Source organism: Rhipicephalus microplus, chromosome X, assembly GCF_043290135.1.
Source record: "Rhipicephalus microplus isolate Deutch F79 chromosome X, USDA_Rmic, whole genome shotgun sequence".
NCBI classification, from domain to species: Eukaryota; Metazoa; Arthropoda; class Arachnida; order Ixodida; family Ixodidae; genus Rhipicephalus; species Rhipicephalus microplus.
In genome coordinates this window covers 244,959,091-244,980,780 of record NC_134710.1, presented here as the reverse complement: position 1 = coordinate 244,980,780, position 21,690 = coordinate 244,959,091, and the positions used below count along the sequence as shown (strand labels likewise).

The following is a 21,690-nucleotide window of genomic DNA, read 5'->3' as shown; positions in this document are numbered from 1 at the left end:
TCAACGACGCCTTCCAAGTCAGGTGATTTAAGAGCGCCGACTGAAATAATGACACTTGAGCGAGGCGGAATGGTGACTTGCTCTTCCAGCACATTCAAGGCATGGTGTTTTGATGGCGTGCGCGGTGGTAGTGCTTCTTCTGTGGATAACATTATAGACTTTGTTTTTAGGTTGATGACAGCACCATGGAGGCATAGGAAGTCCATGCCAAGGATGACATCTCTCGAACAACGCTGTAGGACTACGAAGTCTGTAGGATAAATACGGCCGTTAATTGTCACTCTCGCTGTGCAGATTCCTGCAGGCGTTACGAGATGACCTCCGGCTGTGCGGATTTCGGGGCCTTTCCAAGCTGTCCTAACTTTCTTTAACTTCGCGGCGAACGACCCACTGATGACAGAATAGTCGGCTCCCGTATCGACGAGAGCGGTCACACTGTGGCCGTCGATAAGAACGTCGAGGTCGCTAGTTCGCCGTCTTGCATTACAGTTAGGGCTTGGCGTCGGGTCACGGCTGCGTCGGCTTGTTCTGCTGCTTCCATGTTGCGTCGTCAGGCCACCTTCGGTAAGTGAGCTTTCGCCGTCAGAGCTTTGCCTGGTGGGCGTTGTGTTCGGAAAGCTCCGTCGCGGTGTCGTCGTCGTCGGAGGATCTTCGGTAGTTCGTCGCACAGCAACCGCACCTCCACCGGTTCCCCGTAGTTTCCCGGATACGGGCTAGGAGACCGGCCCCGCGTTGGGCCAGAGTACTGCCGGTGGTGCGGTGACGTGCGGCGGCTGGGCGACGGCGAACGCGAAAGGCTTCGTGGTGTCCACCGAGTTCCTGTCAGGTAGTCGGCGATGTCACGTGGTCGTTCTCCTGGCTGTGGACGCGGTGCATTGACGGCGAAGCCACGCAGTCCCATCTGTCGGTACTGGCAACGGCGGTATGTGTGTCCGGCCTTGCCGCAGTGGTAGCAGAGCGGGCGATGGTCAGGGGTACGCCAGACGTCAGTCTTCCTCGGTGCACTGTGCTGGGCCGCTGGAGAACGGTATGACGTCGGTGGGGGTGGTGGCGGCGGTGGCGTGTGTCGACGGAAGTGCGATGGGGTGGCGTTTTGGCGTGGACGGGGAGGAGCGTTGTGGCGCAGTGCAGCGGCGTAGCTCATAGCTTCAGGCTCGGGCAGCGGTGCGTGGGGAATTTGAAGCGATTGCCGAACTTCTTCTCGCACAACGTCGGTGATTGAATCCACTTGAGGCTGCGCCGAAGGCAACAGCTTGCGCAGCTCTTCCCGCACAATTGCTCGGATCGTTTCACGCAGGTCTCCGGAGTTACGTTCTTGATCAGCAGCGCAGTCTGCGGTCAGGCGACGATTATACTCTCTGGTGCGCATGTCCAGGGTCTTTTCGATAGTGGTCGCTTCGGCTACAAATTCTTGGATGGTTTTCGGTGGGTTTCTCATCAGTCCCGCGAAGAGCTCCTGTTTGGCCCCTCGCATGAGGAAACGAACTTTTTTCTCCTCAGGCATGTCTGGGTCAGCGTGACGGAATAGTCGGGTCATTTCTTCTGTGAAAATGGTGACAATTTCATTTGGTAGCTGAACCCGGGTCTCTAATAAAGCAGCGGCCCTCTCTTTGCGAGCGACACTCGCGAACGTTTGCAGGAATGCGCCGCAGAAAACATCCCACGTTCGAAGCGTGGACTCCCGATTTTCGAGCCAGGTCCTTGCGGTGTCTTCCAAATAGAAGAACACACGACGCAGCTTTTCGTCATGGTCCCAGTGGTTGAAGGCGGCCACATGGTCGTATGCTTCTAGCCAGGACTCCGGGTCTTCGAACGATGACCCATGGAAAATTGGTGGTTCCCTGGGTTGATGCATGACCATCGTGGGCTGGGACGCTGCGGTTGTCATTGTCGCTACAGTCGCGGTCATGGCCTTGGTCTTCCGCGCCTTGTCTTGTAGAAGCCCGTACTCCGGTGGTAGGCCTTGCTGTCGGCGGCTCTTTCGCTGCTCCTGGTTGGCGTCTGTGTCTTCTCCGCGACGTGGGCTGGGTTCACGGCTTGACGGGGGCGTCCGGTACATGAACGAAGCAGCACCTCCACCAGATGTCACGGGGTCGTGACGTGGCCGAAGACAGGAGTCTTCGTGTTGGGATTTAACTGTTTATTTGGGCGAACCTGTGCGCGGTAAACGGAAAGTCCGACTACAGCAGCAGTCTCGCACAGATAGCAGTCTCGGACTGATAGCGGCGAACGGAGTGTCGGCCTTCGATCAACAACGGACAAGCGGCGAAGCGCGTCGGCATTTATACTCTTGCCGTCGAATGTTCTAGCGTTATCGCTGGCGGTGGCGTAGGTTCCAGAACAATCTCTACCGTTCGCACAGTGTTCGCACAATCTGTACCGTTCGCACCTTCTCGAAAACTGCAGGCGCGGTTTGCGCTGAAAATCGTGTGGTGTTTTGGGACGATAACAAAAACTTGGGAAATGGAACGTGGCAATATAGATACACAAGTACAGAGGAAAGAGGGAGAGAGCAATCTGGCAACTGCCACCTGCAGAAGCCCATCCTCTGCTCACTTTTTCAAGAAGAGGCAGAGGAAAGGAAGATGAAGTAGAGATTGAGGAAATGAGAGACGGAAGCAAAGAAAAAAAATGACGAAGTGTTAAATTAGAATATTGAATAGTGCCAGTACTAACAGGGCCTAAATTTGGAGGATAACAGGGAATTCAGAAAAACTTGAGGACCGCAAAGGAACGCGGTTGGCATGATGGCATAAAATTCGTTTGCTACATCGGGATGCGCGAAATAATAGTTGCCAACAATTCTGCTTGTAAAGGAATTATACTGTGCGCGTGATGGTGGTGGTGGCCATACGCAATAGGGGAGGGGAGAGCTCGCTTCGGTATAAATTAACACTGAAGTTCAGAGCCATGGTTGCATTGAAAAGGAAGTCGCAGGATAATGAAAATGCCGGCTGGCTTTTACAAGGCTGGTATTCCAGACAAGAATATATTTTGTGTAATTACCAAAAACATGAAAAGAAATTGACGTAATAGACATTTGTTTTGTTTATTGTTTTCTTGGAAATTTTAATGGCACAATATCATGTTCATTCTGAATTTTTACTGATCGCAGGAAACCCTATTTAATGACATTTTTGGTGTATAAGCGTAGGATTAAGAGGCCGGAAGACTGCAGAGTGGATAAAAGAAAAGACAGAGGTAGCCATTATTGCTGACGTTAAGCGAAAAAAAAAGTGACATTGGCGGGCTACGTTATGAGCAGGATTGACAACTGGTGGCAGGTGAAGATGACTAATTGTATACCAAGTGACTGGAAACGCACTAGAAAATGGAAGATAGATGGGGTGACGAATTTCACAGGTAGTAAAGGAAATCAGCGTGCACAGCATAGCAAGAACTGGAAATATTTGGGAGAGGCCTTCTTTAAGTAAGAATAAAGAACAATGATGGTGGCGAAAAGGACTCGAATAAGATCAGTGGTTGTCTCACAAAACAATACTGCATTTCGTGTGCTTTTAAACAGGCAGCTTATTTATAGCTCTCTTGAAACGGAGTCGGCCTGAATGTGTTGCTAAAACAGGAGCTAGAGAACCGCAGTCAGGTGGAATGCAAGGTGTCCCCCAAAATGTGAAAAATAACAATGGGCAAAGGAGAAGCCGAAAAAAATATCTGGTTCAGGTTGCCTGAACCCCGCTGATCTTTTCAACAGAGCAGATGAATGTCTAATAGGTGACATGTTCAACTTACAATTGCCCGACACCTTATTTTACTAGCGACACAACAAAAATGTGATAATAGCCGCTGTGACGCTGTTCATGTGACTGGTATTAACAGAACAACATCGTAATGTCAAACACATGCCACAAGCATTGTCTCATCTCAGGAGGGCTAGAATCGATACGTCAGTCAATGACTCGTTTTTAAATATGTGTTTGTTGAATTGCGTTGCCTACGTTTGATTCATTGTACCCGCGCAATTACGGTGAAATAACGTTGAAAAAGAGCAGGCCTGCCTCTGGAGGCCTAAACTTATTGGCCCAACTTATCAGCCACCCTTGCCCCGCCGTGGTTGTCTACTGGCTAAGGCACTCGGCTGCTAACCCGAAGATCGCAAGATCGAATTCCCGCTGTGTCGGCTACATTTTCTATGAAGGCGATTAATGCTGGAGGCCCGTGTGCTCAGATTCCAGTGCACGGTAAAAAAAAAAAAAAAAACAGGTGGTCGAAATTTCCGGAGCCCTCCACTACGGCATATTTCATAGTCATATTGTGGTTTTGCGATGTGCAACCTAGATAATATTATTGTTGTTTACATTGGCGCTTAAAAGTTTACTTATGATTTGACGTAACATTTGCACACAAGCACTGCAAAGACATCAGTATTATCGAAACTAAATGCACTTTACTGAGCGATGATGTGAATATTATATGCGTAAATTTTCTGAGAGTAATCCTCCGGGGTCGAGCACCACTTGAATATAGCATGCTGAATCAGTGCAATAAAAATGTATAGTTGGGTACAACTTCAGAAGATAAGAGAGGTCCCGCCCAGATGACCGAAGCGCAGCAGCCAATTCACTCCACGACTAAAGAAGTAGTCGCGCTCAAAAATTGTGACTGATTCTAAAACGCTTATTTGTCGGTATAAACAAGATGTGTATCGTTACGAGGGTTTTGATATAACTGTAATAATGGATTTGATACAGCACATGCCGGATGGCACATGCCCATATTCAATGTTGACATATCTTAATGGAAACACTATTGTTCCCTGATTATCGTTGGCGAGCTCGAAACGCTCATTCGGGAAGCTAGATGGTCAGCTATCTTATCACACTGCTGCCAATGATCAGTCGTTTGCGCGCTGAGCTGGGAACAACGAAGGCAGCATAATATCAGTCGGCAGGGCCCCGGCTGTCCGGCTCATGACTTAACCTGAAGTGCGCGCCTATTGATAGAGGAAAAAATCCCCTGCCTTCTAAAGTTGTACCCGACCATAATATTTATTTTGCTACTTTAAAATCCACGTCAACACTGGCACCACTAGAGACGTCAACCTGATATGACACCTGTACTTATGATAGAGGTGCACATGCAAAGCTTACTGCTTTCTTATATCATCATATATCCCAGACTGCAACCAGAACTGACGTTGTAGGGACATTACGACTGCATTGCTTTTTTTTTTCAGAGTAGTTTACAGACCTGGCATTGCTGTGTGGCAGAATAGTGGACTGCCATGCTGAATGATAGGGCTCGATCTGGAATCCCAAGTTTTGTTCTTTACATTCGGGGGGTGAACGCTGCCGAAACCTGTTTTTCTTAACGTTCTCACATTTAAATGGCCAATGACTGTTGTCACCGTTCGCGGGTAGATATAAATTTTGTTGTTTGGGTTTAATGCCCTGAAACTACCATATGATTATGAGAGACACCGAAATTTCGGGGTTCCGAAAATTTCAGTGTTTTCGGTTTTGAAAATTTCAGCCACCTGGGGTTCTTTATCGTGCACTTAAATCTTAGCACACGGGCCCCAAGCATTTTCACCTCCACCGAAAGTGCGGCCACTGCCAATTTTGGTTTGCATAAAAGAGGTGGTCACAAGGGCCCCCAGACGTAGGCAGATAAATAGATAGATAGATAGATAGATAGATAGATAGATAGATAGATAGATAGATAGATAGGTAGATACATACATAGATAGATAGATAGATAGATAGATAGATAGATAGATAGATAGATACATAGATAGATAGATAGATAGATAGATAGATAGATAGATAGATAGATAGATACGTACAAAGTGAGTTTAAGTCTCTAAGAAATCCTTCACAACTGAAAACTCGAAAAGACAGAGACGCCGTTGCACTATACATGAGTTCATACTGAAGGAATCTCTGAAGCCTGCTGTCTTTCATAGAATAATGAAGGAGGGAGAAAAAAACGCGAACAACTTGGTCTCAGTAAATCAAATGTACAGATACAAAAAACACATACAGAGAATAAAAGAAACACAGACAAGCTCACATTTGCCTCCTAATGTTACTGCTTTCCCAAACTATCTTAGGAATTCATTGCACCGTTTCGTTTTACAGGGGAACGTCTGCTGCTCTATGAAAAGATATTGAAGTGCAACTGTGGCCCAGTGTAACCTACACATGGTGTCTTTGCGAAATAAACAATATTTTTAAATTAATAATTGTTGTCACAATAAAGTTTATTCTTTGTGACTACTGTGTGTATTACACGCAAGTCTTAACCTCAATATGACAAGGAATGTGCGTGATCAGAAAGAAGCCTTTGCGTAATGATTAAGTTGATTGGCTGTATGACCTCTGTGAAATCAGTACTTTTTGAAGAGATCACTTAAAGGAATAGGCCATGAAATTGCCCAGTTGAACTAGCATAAGATGCTTGTCCTATATATTGCTGTTGCGTCAACGAACCCGAAGGAAAAGAAGGATGCAAGGTGTTTGGCGAAGTTACCACGGTCATTACTCCCGGTGATGCGCTGCGCGAAAGCACCCATGCCAGAGTTGTGTTTAAGCCTCGACGCGGTGGTCTGGTGGCTAAGGTTTTGGCTTCTGACCCGTAGGTCGCGGGATTGAATCTTGGCTGCGGCGGCAGCATTTCCGATAAGCGGAAATGCTGTAGGCCCATGTGCTGAGATTTGGGTGCACGGTAAAGAACCCCAGGCGGTCGAAATTTCCGGAGCCCTTCACTACGGCGTCTCTCATAACCATATGGTGGTTTGGGGACGTTGAACCCCACATATCAATCAGAAATGTGTTTAAGGCATTGCTATACCAAGGACTATTGCAAAAGAGAACTGAAATTTAAAAAAAAACAAGCACCTTCAGAAAGGATAGACTTCCTAAGCGAAAAGAACTTCAGTGACGGCGAGTGTGTTTCCAAGCATCAAATGCAGCTTCCTTGTATAAACTGCGTCATGGCGGCACAGATAAAAAGGAAAAAGCATGACGCCCTTAGAAGGATTCAAATAGAGCTTGTCGTGACCAAACGCATTAACAGTATTTCACTGCGCGCGCATACAGCACCCACCATGGCGCTTCCAACAAACCGTCTAGGAAGTGACACTGAGTCAGTGCTATGCTTTAAATCCCACAAGAAAACAAAATATCAGCGGTATACTGACAAGCCGCACTCTTCCAAAAGCGAGCACACGCGGGCGCACGTGAGCTCTGAGTTGGAAGAGGAAAAGAAAGAGGACTGGTGAATAAGAGCGGCACCAAGAGGCACCCGAAAGCACCGGCACGTGAAGTTCATTATGCACCATCAGAGCAGCCGAGCGGCGGCCTCCACTCGGCGGTGCGAAACGCTCCGAAGGACGACATCAGGCCTCGAAAATAGCCCACTTCTCGTTGGCGCAGAGAACCAGTGCCACACGGACCCTCTCCATGCGTGGACCGCGTCCGATATATGCACTTTACACACCTGTCGTCCTTCCGGGCAGAGTGTCTTCAAGACTATCACGTGATCGAAGACTTTCCCGAGGCGATTGTAACGCGTATACAGCCAACAAAATGTGGTGCAGAGTGCTGCCTCGAAGGAGGCATGTCCCGCTGCGGCATCTTATCGGGTGCCCTTGTTTCTATAGCGGTGCGCGTGGTTGCAACGCGCTTGTGGTAATTGTGACGAGGCCGTCGGAGGTGTTCCGCTACTGATGATTATAAGGAGCATCGTGGGTGTGAACGAAACTATGGTCGAAAGTTATCTTGCTCCACGAAAACGGATTTCGCCCGAAAGTTGAAAAGCAAACCAAAAATACATAGTTGAATAAATAAAGTTGAAGAGAGTGAGAGGGAAGTTTGAGCTATCTAATTCTCAGGAATGGGGACATATCCAGAAGCGGAGGACGAAGGGAGGGAGGAGCGTGTTGAAATCGGTGGTTATGAATATACGCGTAAGAATATCAACACGATCCCTTGCACACTTCATAAATGCTGAGGTTTATTGCAGGACGATGGAAAAACACTCTCACATAGGTCGTAAGGCATTCCTGCTGAAGGAGATAAGAAACAAAAGCAAGTAAGGTGTCACGAACGTCGGGTCAGAATGTTCGTAATCGTGTTTGAAAATGAACGCCTCGAGTGGATTATAATATGTTCGAGAGATTCCGCTCTTTTCCCACGCTAGGAGACAAATAAAAAGTGAATGCGTTTATAAGGTTGAAATAGCAAGCCAAGAAAGAATTCTCCTTGAAGGGCGGGGTTGTGCTCAATAGATACAGTGCCAGTTCTCTGAATGCACACACTAGAAGCCAGGCTACTATGCAACATATCTAGTGAATGAGCTCTGCCGCGGTGATACGCGGAGTGCCGCGGAGTGGCTAAGGTACTGGGCTGGTGACCTGCAGGTCGCGGGATTGAATTCAGGCTGCAGCGGCTGCATTTTTGATGGAGGCGAAAATGCTGTAGGCACATGTGCTAAGATTTGGATGCGCGTTAAAAAACACCAGGTAATTGAAATTTCCGGAACTTTCCACTGCGGCGCCTCTCAGAATCATATTGTGAGTTCGGGACGTTAAACCCCACATTTATATCAATCTAGGGTATGGTTGATGTGTAATGTCAATACGTGACTAGCAGCTGCCAGACTATACGCTTAACATTTCGCACTTAAATTTGCGAAAAATCATGTATTGCTTCCATAATAATCCACCATATGACAAAGCCACAATTGTTATAATCATGAAGGAGGCTCGGGGAGGTAAAGTGAGGAGTTTTACGGATGTGACTAAGAATTATGAAAGGTCACGACGGTCCCTGGTATACACTGAGGAGCGATGTTGCCTGCTTGGCAAAGGAAACCGAAACTCAATTTTCTAAAAAGTTATTTCTTCACACACAAACTGTCATGTTATATATATATTTTTTTTCACCCACTTTTTTTCCTTCTTATTTACTTTAAATTGGTTCCAATAACTTTTCCTATACATTCCCTGGCAGTATTGTCTGTTAGATCTCATTAATATTGTGTCAAAACACGCAAAAACGAGCCCTTAGGTATACACTTCTTTCCCTTATATATATATATATATATATATATATATATATATATATATATATATATATATATATATATATATATATATATATATATATATATATTGGCGTTATATTGCTGTCCCGCCGCAGTGGTCTAGTGGCTAAAGTACTCGGCTGCTGACCCGCACGTCGCGGGTTCAAATCCCGGCTGCAGTGACTGCATTTCCAATGGAGGCGGAAATGTTGTCGGCCCGTGTGCTCAGACTTGGGTACACGTTAAAGAACCCCAGGTGGTCGAAATTTCCGGAGCCCTCCACTACGGCGTCTCTCATAATCATATTGTGGTTTTGGGACGTTAAACCCCACAAATCAATCATCAAATCATCAAGAATTCGGTGTCCGATATCTACCAGCAGTGGTCATAGACTTATAGAGACAGAATGTAAAGACGCGTCTGTACTAAGCTTTCGGACGGCGTTCAAAACTGTATGTTATAGTTTAGAAAATCTTATCTATGACAAATAATCCCACCCCTACCCCCTGCGTTGTCAGACTACGGCTATGGGACGTAGCACTTGAAATTCACAAATAAATCACTTCCCTAAGCTTCCCTTATAATTAATGTTTCCACTTCTCACACTTTTCCTTCCATCATAACTGTAAGGAGACAGAAAGTGTGATGTAGTGACCTCTCATAAATGCGCATCAAGTTTTGTGCGTTATCAGAACAATCAGTGCATATATCAGAGACAGCTCCCATGTCACACTGTTATATAGATATTCTAGAAAAGACAGATTGTTGCGATGGGGTGATTATAATGATGGGAAGGAATGAACTTGATTAAAAAAAACAGCAAGTTTAGGGGGCCGCGAGATTAGGTGACCGCAAGTGGCCTCCCACGAGGGGCAGTCATGGGCTTGCTTCGACGCCGCCTTATGGACATACTCGGTCGCCCGTGCTTGTGCATCGAAGGCGGTGATCCGGATGCAGAGCCTCACTCCTCTGTTTAAGTAAAACTTTTCTCCTCCTCCTGCTCGCGCAGCCTCGACGGGAGGGTCGTGGTGTTAGTGTGTGTGTACTGTGCCAGGCACTCCCACAGCATATGCGGGAGCATAGCCGGGTGATAGCCACAGCACCGGCATTCGGGAGTAGTGTAAACGTCCGGTAATATGAGGTAGAGGCTGGCAGGTGAGGGTTACGTCTTGGTTTGCAGTAGATGCAGAGTGGCGGCGTGCGTCCGGCAGAGCTTGGAGTAAGGCGAGGGGAAGCCTCGGTGTCCGAGGTAAATGGACTGCAGAATATCACTGTATTTGGACTATCCTTAGTGTCCAACTCGTCTCTAGTTGCGCGGTTGACGAGGACTCGCGCAATAGAGTGAGTGACCTCAATCAGGTTGAGGAAAGGTGAATGGATCGGGCCTGCGTGGGCGGAAATCCATGTCAGGGAGATCATGCTGTTTAGAGTGTGGTGCCTGACAGAGGATGCGAAGCGCTTGAGGGGAGATACGGCCTTTGCGTTAGTGATCGCAGAGCCAGAGTCACACAGTATTGTGTGACATGTGGTGCCTAGAGTAGCAAGGGGAATGGCCACTTCTTCAGCCATCTCGGCAGTGGCAGTAGAGACGCTGGTTGCGTAGTGAAGTACTCCATCGCAAGTGGTAACAGCCACAAAAAGTGTGCCATGAGAGTATTGATCTGCGCCAACAAATGTGGCCCCAGGTGCGTGGGCGAAGGCTTTTATGAGAGCTACAGCCTGAGCTTTGCGCCGGGCCCTGTTATATTCGGAAGGCATCTTTCTAGGGACAGCGTTCGCGTGCGCCATGCTACGGGCGCCATGATGATGATAAAAACTTTATTTTGGTTCAGTGAAGAACGCACGGGAGAGACTCTAATTTCTTAGCAGATCCTCTTCAGTGATATTGAAGGACTGTATGATATCGAAGTACTGTATTCTTCAATTTCCAACTCCATGCTGTAAAATTCTGTCAACATATAGAAGCACCATGTCGGAATACCACCACTTAAACAGTGGACCACTGAAAGCGTTTGCATCATTTGTCAGGTGGTGAAGTATGCGCTGAGTTCGAGCAGTTCCTATATACTCGCATAGAATGAGCCCCTCTTCTTTCGTGACAACAGGCATAAAAAATAACGGTACAATAGTCGTGTAAGGTAGCACCTCTGGGGTTCGTTGATTTATAAAAGTGAAGCTTTTCACTAAATAAGGTTGAGTCATTTCGCTGTATGTATACACGGTATGACGTTGCATTCAGTGCTGTCACGTGGCGCAAGTAGTTTTTAAACAGTGGCCATTTGTTTATTCCATAGATCTGCAGCAACAGAAGACACAGATTTTTTTTTACATGTCGCTAAATCGTGACAGTTGTACATTTTTTCTATAGGCGTATTTATCCGCGAAATATCTCATATCGTTGATATGCTAACTTTCACTACACTCACTGCTACGGCTGGCTGAATTATTATATTAGCAGTTTGTTTCGATTCTGTGTGGCAGCTGCACATTCAGACAGGAAGTTGATTATTGAGCTTTAGACCTGATTTTTGTTGATCGAATAGAAATGGGGACATTACTGCTCTCAGAATGAAACGATCATTCAAAACTTTAACTTAACAGAGCGTTTTATAAATGGTGATCAATGCGGCTTACGGAGCCAAGAAATTTGCGAGCCGTCTTGCTTTCACGCTAACATGAAAGTTCGTCATTCCTCAAACAAGTTCATCCCTATTAGTAGCTTCATTTTTCTTTTACTCTTTTGGCAGTGCCACAAAGTTTGTTGTGTTTATTAAAAAATCAATAAAACCGATATATTGACAATAAAATTACCACAACAAATTCTGAAATAACAGTGTCACTGACTTGAGTGCAATCAGGAACAGCGTAGAGTGTGCGCTCTAACAAGACAGTCGTAACGTTTGTCTATTGATAACATCTACTTTATGCTTCACAGCGTTAATATGAACACCAAAAAAAAAATAGAAAGTACAAGTTGCATATAAAAAGGGAAAAAAGCCCACAACAGCTAAGGCCCACGACGATATCATTTGAGATCCCGACAATATAAGAGCCTCAAACACGTGGTCTTTTTTTATTTTGGCCCAATTTTTTTTCGCTTAAGGTGAAACGAAAACAGTGATACGAGGAAAGGACTGGCATCCAGCGAAGCCAGTAAACGCGACAAATTCACGAGAATGATAATATCTACAGCACTGCGGAATCTCTTATTTCTTAATTGCACTGATATATAAATTATAAACTTATAAATATTTATTTATTTTTTTGTCTTTCATACTAGATATGTGGTCGTGGGAACGGACGCCTAATCTTTTATTTAGGCCACGCAGGACTTGCCTGGAAAAACAGGCGTGTGCGTGCACGTGTGCACGGGACGTCAAGTGCTGATAGAATCCATCAGCCTTCTTACGGCGACGTCGCTACTTTCACAAGTAGCGTCCTTATGGTGTTTCCGCTCTAGTGAGCGCGACCGTGAAGTGTGGCCCTATCTGCGATCTTGAGCCAATTCAAAGTCACTCAACAGGGAACGCACGAATCCGCTACAGCTAACCACAGTCACGTTGAGGCAGCCATTCAGCGTAACCGCTCTCGCACTGAGGGTTGCAGGAAGATGCAAGCGGCGCACTTTCGCTATCCTGTTTCACTCCTCGCAAGGCCAATCTGGAGGAATCTGCGTGTGTACGCGTGGTTTGCGTAACAGTATACGTGTGAAATTCAGTTTCTTGCGCGCCGCACACGTATCCGGGGTGTCCTGTCTCGGTACAGTTACATGCAGCGCAATACGAGGCATACACGTTGCAGCATAACCATGGAGTTTCTTTGCCGTATCAAGTGACCATGGATGTAGATGGATTATCGGAACTGGTAGCTTAGCTAAACCTAATGCGAGAATAATCCAGGAAAAGCAGGGAGAGAGAGAGTGAAAAAAAATCTGGTGCTGAATACGCGGCAATGAAATAGTATCGACTGCCAACTGCGGTAACCCTTTATGATAACACGCATCAGCTGTGTCAGTTTTCTGTATTCGGTTATTTCTCAATATATGTTGGCCACAATTATTCCACGTGTCTAGCGCATGCCTCATAATGACACCGTGATTTTGGCTACTAAAGCAATAGAATTGAATCGCAATGCATTAGGATTGCATTGATAGCTGCCGTAAAGGACGGCTCCGGAAGTTCTGAACAATGTATTTATCCACATCCATTCACATCGCACAATAATCGGGCCTCTGAAAATTGGCCTCTATGGAATTGCGACCACCGTGGCCAGAATCTTAACCATGACTTTCGATTTGGCAACCGAGCACCGTGAGCACGGCTCCACCGCGGTGGACGCACTCTTTCTAATTTACATTAGTAAGGTGTCACGCATATTGCTGAATGACAGTTTAAATCCTTTTATTTTTATTTTATCTAGCCGATTATTCTCGGCCACGAAAAATGAACAATTTATTGCTGGAAAAAATATAACCTTCCGTACTTTGTTGAGGGAATCCCACAACACGCAGCGAAACAATGATGAGCCACAAGACAGCGTAAGAAGCATTGCACTGCAAAACGGAAAATGGTGAAATTCACTTGAATCGAAGGCACCGGTTGCGTGGCCGGCTGCTCGCAACCAGTGCGGTGGAGCACAATTATTCATTCCTCCCCCCTCCTTCTTCCCCCTCCCCCTCCCCCCATATATAAATATATATATATATATATATATATATATATATATATATATATATATATATATATATATATATATATGTATATATATATATATATATATATATATATATATATATATATATATATATATATATATATATATATATATATATATATATATATATATATATATATATATATGCGTGTGTGTGTGTGGGTGGCACGTCTATTTCTTTTGTGTCTCCTTATAGACGCTTTACGAGCGAAACAGCGGCTGAAGGTTGCAAAGGGAGCTTTCCCGTCTAGGTTGAGCCACACGCAAGACGAAAGACCCAGTTCTTCGTACCTCTCTCGAGTGACACTCCCTGACGCCTTGTTATGTGTTTTTGCTCGGAGTTGTGCCGCCCTCTGAGTGGCCTTCTGAGCGCCGTGCGCGTGAGCTTTCTATAAGAATCCGGCTGTTCGTCCCCGAAGTAAACTTCACTAACAGGACGAAAAGCACTGGTTCATGTACCTCAAGGTTCAAGATACAGAGAAACCGACCATTGGCGGTGCCAGGACTTTTTTTATTGGGCTGGGTAGTGGGAAAGGGGGCCGTATGGGGCACACCGCTTCCAATAAGTCAGCTTGCAAGTGCTCTTGGGTCTATTGAGGTGCTCTTTTTGGCAATATAAAAAGAGCAACTGAATCTTCTGCCTTTTCAAGAATTACTAAGGAGTTGATTAGTAAGACTGGAATTGTTAAACAATGCAATTATATCTCCTGTATACAAGTTTTTCCATCTGTGCATCTACAATCTAAACTTTACTTTATTACACAGCCAGAAGAAGATCCATGCAACCCTTTTTCTTAAACTAAAGATCATATGAAAGAAATGTGCGCCATTTTATATTTGTGTCCTTCACCTTCCGCCAACGCAGTGCTGGACGCCTCGGGAAAAGTGGCGTCGGGTCTCCTGATGGGCACACTTGGAGACTTGGGCAACTTCGACGAATGCCTCGCTACCACCGTAGACAACATGTATGGTGAGCGAGACTTCACCGGCCGTTTCTGCACCGTCTACATGAACTTCAAGAACAACACGTTCGTCGCAAAAATGGTGGCCAGGTTCCAGGAAAAAGGATACCTCAGGGTCAGTGCTTCTAGAACAGTTTGCGATGGAGTATAGTGGATGGCCTCGGTGGGAACCTTCATGGAGTTGATACACTTCTGGTTTCAACAAAAAATATTTTTTCTTGAGCTTTGCAAAAGTTTAACTGACTCAAGAGATGTTATAAAGTACACTATTGATTTCTGGCTTCCAATTTTTTCTGGCATCCATCAGTATCATACGTCAGGTCAAGCTGTGACATTTATTTTCTCTCATTTTTGTTTGTAAAACATCAAATGACCTATACCTTTCTTCACCTTCATAATGGCTAAACAATTAAAGGGTTCATATTCTTCATTTAGGCTTGCTATGCATTTTTTAGTAGCTACTGGTACTGTAGTACAGTCACGTTTCTGAACACAAGCACTAGCACAGGTCTCTGTTATGCACACACCTGTCGACTGCAGCGAATGGAGTGTGACGTGGTAGACGATATTATACGTCTTGTTGCGAGTTATTGTTTTCACATCACACCGCGATGGCTGAAGCAATGAAACTGTGTGGAATGGCTCATAAGGACACGCTGTTCTCAATACTGGACAGCTCTAACAGTGGGAACCGTGCCCGCCATAATGGTGCAAGCGCACTTTGGTACAGGCACCACGCCGGAGAACTGCAGCAGCGTGTTTGCAGTTTTTCAAGCAATTCTTATAAATAGAATTAAGTACACGACATGTGTATATGTAGTGTTACCACACACGACTTGGTCCTATACTTACGAAACTTTAAAACCAATGCTACACAAGGAGCTTCCACTTATACTTCATCACGATAGACTGTCATCTTAAACGTATACTGTACACACGCCAAGTGTTGTGGAAGTACATTTTGTCACCCGGCGTATCCGAGGTCGGTGCTTGTTTTGCAGCTGATATTTGAGGCTACACAATGAATACTATGGTACAAGATATCTGATCTCACGATTTGCTTTGTAATTTCTTAGAAAATGCAGCAGGTTTCCTTGCATCCTACTAATGAGCTCGGCCTTAATGCACGATCGGAAGCGCAATATTTTGCTGTACATTGCTGTAGGCCATATGCATGCGAAATAACTAAACGCATACACGCTAGAAATAGAGACAATATGAAAGGTTCAAATGTTGCACAGTGGTGCATAATCCTGAATAAGAATGACCTATCTGCAGCAAACAGGGCTGCATATTCTAGTGCTTGCTCGTATACCCGATACGTTGAAATGCTGTCTTTTTGGTCCTCGTTACTTAGAGGATCAAATTTTCATTAGACGAAGTGCTGTTGTGTATTATCAAGCCACTGTCTAATTTAGGCGAATATCCTTGGTCACCAGCGCGATGTATTTGGAGGAAACACCTATAAGCAGTGAAGCAAAACACGAGCCTCTCATATTTTCTTCTACTTACAGAACAATGGCACGCGCGTCGTACGGGAACAAATGGATGGCGTTACTTGGCCATACTGGGCCGCGTGACTGCCAACGGGTCCCCCTCATTAAAGGACGCTACATGGTCGTTATTCGACGTGTGGTTTCACGTCCGCTACAGTTCGCAGTTTACAACCGTGACTGCCGTATAGTACCGTCAAGAAATCAGCCGGACCATGTGACCCGCAGAACTGTTTTTACTTCTCTGTTCCGTTGTCTCAGCTCTTTAGTTTTGTTTTCTTTCTGTCAGCGTCCGCAATAAAAACAAAGACGCAAGCGAAGTGACCGTGCGTGAATCGGCACGCGGTAGGTTATTATCGACATAATTGTCACAGGAAAACACCCCGTTTGCAATCACGACTCAGCTTTCTTTAATTGGTGTTCTTGCGTGCGCTGCCCCCATTACCACGAACGCGTGCATGTGCTTGGAGCTCCTCCAAGTTGGAGCCTCCTTAATGATTCTCAAACTGCAAGAAAGCTTGTTGGCTTACTTGTCTTGTTTTCCGTGAAGGACAGCTTTATAGAATTAGCTAACGAGCAACACCACATCTCGAGACAGCACATGTGTCGGCGTTTGCGCTTCCTCTTCCTTATAGTCACAGGCTGTGGAGGAGGAAATAACACCTTTACAAGTCGCATTGCTACCTTAAAGAAAAAAAAAAGATTTTTTTTCTCCGCGGTAAGTTTTGTGTACATTGACGCCTGCTGTGTTGCAACACCCTGCGGCACTGCCTTACAAACGTTTCGATAAGACACAGACTTCAGTCGTACATTTCCTTCGTCGTCCGTGCACCTAGGGAATACTTCTCATCCAGTCTACTTGCTAAATTAATTGTAGTCGTCGTCATCATAATCATCATGATCATCATGATCATCATCATCATAATCATCATCATCATCATCATCATCATCATCATCATCATCATCATCATCAGCAGCAGCAGCAGCAGTCGCAGCCTCCGCCTTACTACGCCCACGTTTCGCCAATGAACCCGGTGCCCTGTGCTTGCAGCGGCTATGTTCTACCCACAAACTTCTTAATCCTATCAACCCACCTAACTTTCGGCCTTCTTTTGGAATCTCCCTTCATGGCCAGCGGTTATCCTGTTTGACGCTATATGCTCTGTTCATATCTATTTCTTCTGGATTCCCACTTAGATGTCTTCAAAAGTGCTGCCAACAATTGTGCTTAACTTTGCCGTGGTTGTAGTCACCATGCACTGCTTTTGGCTATCTGACTCAGTAAGTAAAATTATACAATACGTGCAAACAATATTAGGACATTTGATCATTTTTGCTTGCAGGAGCACAGGTGTAATGTTCCGTGACGTTTGATATAAAATAAAACATCATAGCTATAAAATCGTTCCAATGATCACTACACACCAGGACAGCTGTTAATAATTATGTGTTATGTATTACATGGCACTCTAAATATACATTCAGGCAATTATGTGATTGTTGACTGTACGCAGTGGGCGCTCTTCAATTTTTTTAACATCCCCTATGTGCACATATATATGATTGTTCAATACGTTGTTTTGTTAATGTTATCTCCTGTTATGCTAAATTGTGTAATGTATGTGCTGTGGACTTGTTACGCTTGGAGAGTTGGACCCTACGTGAACTTTGTTATATTAGACACCTTTAAGAATTAAAACGTAGCTGGCGTCTTATTTGTGTGCGAACATCTGTGTGTATCACGTCTAAAAAATAAATATGTACATTCGCGCAGTTTGCCAATAATCTGCGACTATTCATAGGTCATAAGAACTAAACAAATACTGTTGTTTTTCTAAAATTGGAAAAAGAATTGAGAATGATTGTTTAGTGTTCAGACTGCGTCGTAGCAGCTCGTAGACGCGCCTTGTGTCTCGCAGTTATCGTCCAACGATGCAAACGTCTCTTTAGTGAACCTCAATCGCCAAACAAAGTCATCAGAAGAAGAAATTCTATGCTTTTTACAATCAAATTCCTACATTCCGTAACATGTAAAAAGCTGATTCTGAAAGAGTAGAGTTATCAAAATTTAGCAATAAAAAGAACCTTGTGTTCGCATTTAGCAGCTATGGCAGTGACACATTATTGCTTAAAAAGGCCCTGTAACACTTATTGAGTATATTGTCAAAAAGCGCTGTTCGGTAGTCGAAGCTTCCTAGAACACGTAGGGAAAATAATACAGGGCAGCATGTGGCCTGTAATTTACAATAAGTTCTCGAAATCAGGTAAATCACTTTTTGTTTTATCGAATATTGATGCTACATACTGAAAAGTCAGTATGTAGCATCTTAGAATGACAAGTTCCGGAGTTACTGGGACCGCCGGAGGAGGCCATGAGCTGTCCACGCGTGAGACTGAAAAGCCGTGCTGAAAAGCCACACTGAAAATCCACGTGTTCTAATAAAAAAAAATCACAGCATATCCACAGAGTGAATGATGATAAGTGGGACGAAGCGTCCGCCCCTTCATACGCCCGTGCATGCGTCCTTGCATTCGATCGCGTTCGAGAATGCAGACGGCACGCGGGTAACACTGACGAGACGCGAGACAAGAAAGCCGAGTGCAAGCGTCTTCAACGCGCCCGTCGCTCTGTTTCGTTCATGCCCCACTAACAATCCGCCACGTACGGCGACTATCCAGGGACTGAGAGAGGCACTTGTTTTCCTCGCACTCAGGCAAAGCACGCGAAGCAGCCAATCGGAGAGTTGCGACACTTCGGAGAGTGGCGTCAGAGTAACGCCATCTACGAACTGAGACGAGAAATGGTCATTCTTTTTTCTCTTCTTTTTGTTCCTCGTCTCTTTTCTCGGTTATGCGTGACCAGTGACAAGGTTAGACTAAGAGAAGCTTTGCCCCTAAAAGAGAGACAAAAGTACTCAAGGTCACTAGGCGCGAGTGCGTATTTTCTTTCCCCATTCCATTCCTCTTTGCTTAGCTTCCGGCGCTTTTGTTGGGACGAGTGAAGAGAGAATGCAGTTGCTGCGTGCGACTAATCTTTGTAACTCCACTCTTACTAGACGGATTCTAAAAATTTTATGGTGGTCAGTTGCTTAGGCAATAAGTTAATTTAGTGAATCAATTTCATGGCTACTTGAATAAGTTTTGCACGGCCTCTTCAAGTACCATGACCATGCGGCACTGGACATGGTGTGAGCAATAATTTATAAACATTGCACTGATGCATTACTTCTTCAAATAAGCTGGTGGCCAAGTCGCGGAAATGGTTCGCTGTTCTTGACAGAGAAGATATATTTAATTTTTTTATAATATGTGAACGGGTTTCATACACATGCACTCAAGCCTGCAGTTCTCATCTAAGAAAAAAGCAGGGCCCGTATTAACAAAAATGCTTAATGTAGAACTGCCCGTAAAATAAAATTTCAGCTAATCGTGATGCTGAGCATATCGTTAGCGAAGCCGTTTGGGCAGTTGAAGACGAGCACTTCGGACAAAAACACTTTGTAGTTAAGCTATTGTGGCGCACGTAATATTATTACTTCTTTTCAGTCTTTCGTGCTTTTAGCCCGCTGCCTTCGCCAGTGATATTATATGACCGTCAGCATCGATTTAAATGTTCGTTTAGGAACAATTCTAGCACAAATCAGTCTCTTTAAATACGGGCCATATATTTTGGCACTTTCATCTGATTGTTTTGAAAAGGGCAGCAACCTCTGTATTAATTCTTGTACAGTCTAAAATGAAGCCTTTCACGCAGGACTACAAGAACCCACTGAACTGGATTAAGAACAAGATGGCCCACGGCGTCCGACAGTCGGCCTGCATTCCGTCTACCTGTTCTGCGGGGGACCTCGCATACATTATGAACACACGTACGTAGATCTGTATTCACAGGCTTTCGGGAAAAAGAGTGAGAGAGAGAGAGAGAGAGAGAGAGAGAGAAAGACAAGCCACGGACTGACATTTTTGGTAGCCTCAATTAACGTGTTCGACAAGTCGGGCATACATTTGAGTCAAGGGAGGCGTCAGAGAACTTTTGTTGAAGCCATAAGTGCAACTCTAAAGGCATGTATAATAATAAGACAAATACACTTCAATAAACTGTTTTTTTGGGTGAAAAGAAATGAGCCGAAGATAAAGGAAAGTAGTGATTTTTTTTTCAAAAAAATAATTATTTTTATTTTCTCAGTCTTGATCAGCACCGAACTGAATCAAGTAGTTGCATTCAGTGTTTGTGTGGGAGTTTATTTCCCGCATTTATTAGAGACGCACCAAAGGAAGTGCAATGAAGAAGGCTTCAAGAAAGTTGCGAATTAATTAATAAATACACCTATCCGACCACCCCGTCAGGAACGCCACAGTCTCCCATTATAGCCATGCCTTGCAATTTACATTAGTGATGTGTAAAGGTACTGAAAGTTGCAGTTACACAGGGTAACACTTGCTAGGCAAAGCACCTTCAAAAGAGAAAGCGAATAACACAGGTCTCGCACAACTTGCAGCTGACAACCAAATACCCATTTTATTATATACAATGTAAAAAGGCCTGACCCCAATTCACAAAGCTTTTTTTCTTTGCGAGAGCTTTGGCCACTTATCGATCGCGTTCGCATGTGGCGTGTTCAGTGTCAAGATTGGAGAGAAATATTTTTCACGAATCAATTCAAATGCAAAAGCTTTTGTAAACGCGAGCGCCCCTTTGTCTCCCCCCTTGTTTTCTTGTACATAAACATTGAACATGATCTGGCGTCTTGAATTTTTGAGCACATGGCAAAAAACAAGAAAGGTCATACTTGCTGATGTCTCGTCGGCTATGGATGATTTCAATTACCCATGGCACATATGCACTGTTTTAAAATTGAGCCGTATTCGCAATACATTCTACAAAAAGAAGGTTGATGTCAGATGAAAAATTACGTGCACGCAAGGTAAAACTCCTCATGTAGGTTCTTTCGCTGATCTTTCTATGATTTTTGATCATTTAACGGAATTTAATGTTAGCCCAATAAAATAACATTTTGGACCTTGATTTGTGCCCTCGCGTTTAAAAGGCTAATCAACGGCACGAATTTTAACGCGATAGCGTTAAAGAGCTCGTTTCGCAGAAATTCTGGTATCGGCGTCAGCGGTTCTGAGAGAAAATTAATCATTTCTGAGTCACCGAAAAATGAAAAAAGATGAAAATAAAATATATAACAAAAATCCGGGTCTGAGTGGGAATCGAACCCTGGTCATTTCCATGGCAAGCGGGTGTTCTACCACACAGCCACAGCCACGCCTCCGTTTGCAAATACAGTGAACAACACTTCATCGGCTTCAAAATAAAGTGAAGGTAACGGATGCTTTACAAACACACACATCCTGTGCACATGTGTCACAATACAACATGAAACACTGCCGTAACGCCTGGGACACGCGTCAGATCGGGCGTCAGAACAAGAAATTATCATGATTTCATTGTTTAAGGACCGTCGCCCTCT

General features: G+C 44.7%; 1 protein-coding gene across 1 annotated transcript in view; it reads left to right on the top strand.

The window, feature by feature from the left end:
• Window positions 1-21,690, top strand: part of LOC119162280 (nose resistant to fluoxetine protein 6) — a 63,264-nt gene that overhangs the window by 16,851 nt on the left and 24,723 nt on the right. Inside the window, exons 2-3 of the mRNA XM_037414735.2 lie at window positions 14,624-14,835; window positions 19,968-20,082. Of these exons, the coding sequence (XP_037270632.2) occupies window positions 14,624-14,835; window positions 19,968-20,082 (327 nt within the window). The remainder of the gene's footprint in view (window positions 1-14,623; window positions 14,836-19,967; window positions 20,083-21,690) is intronic.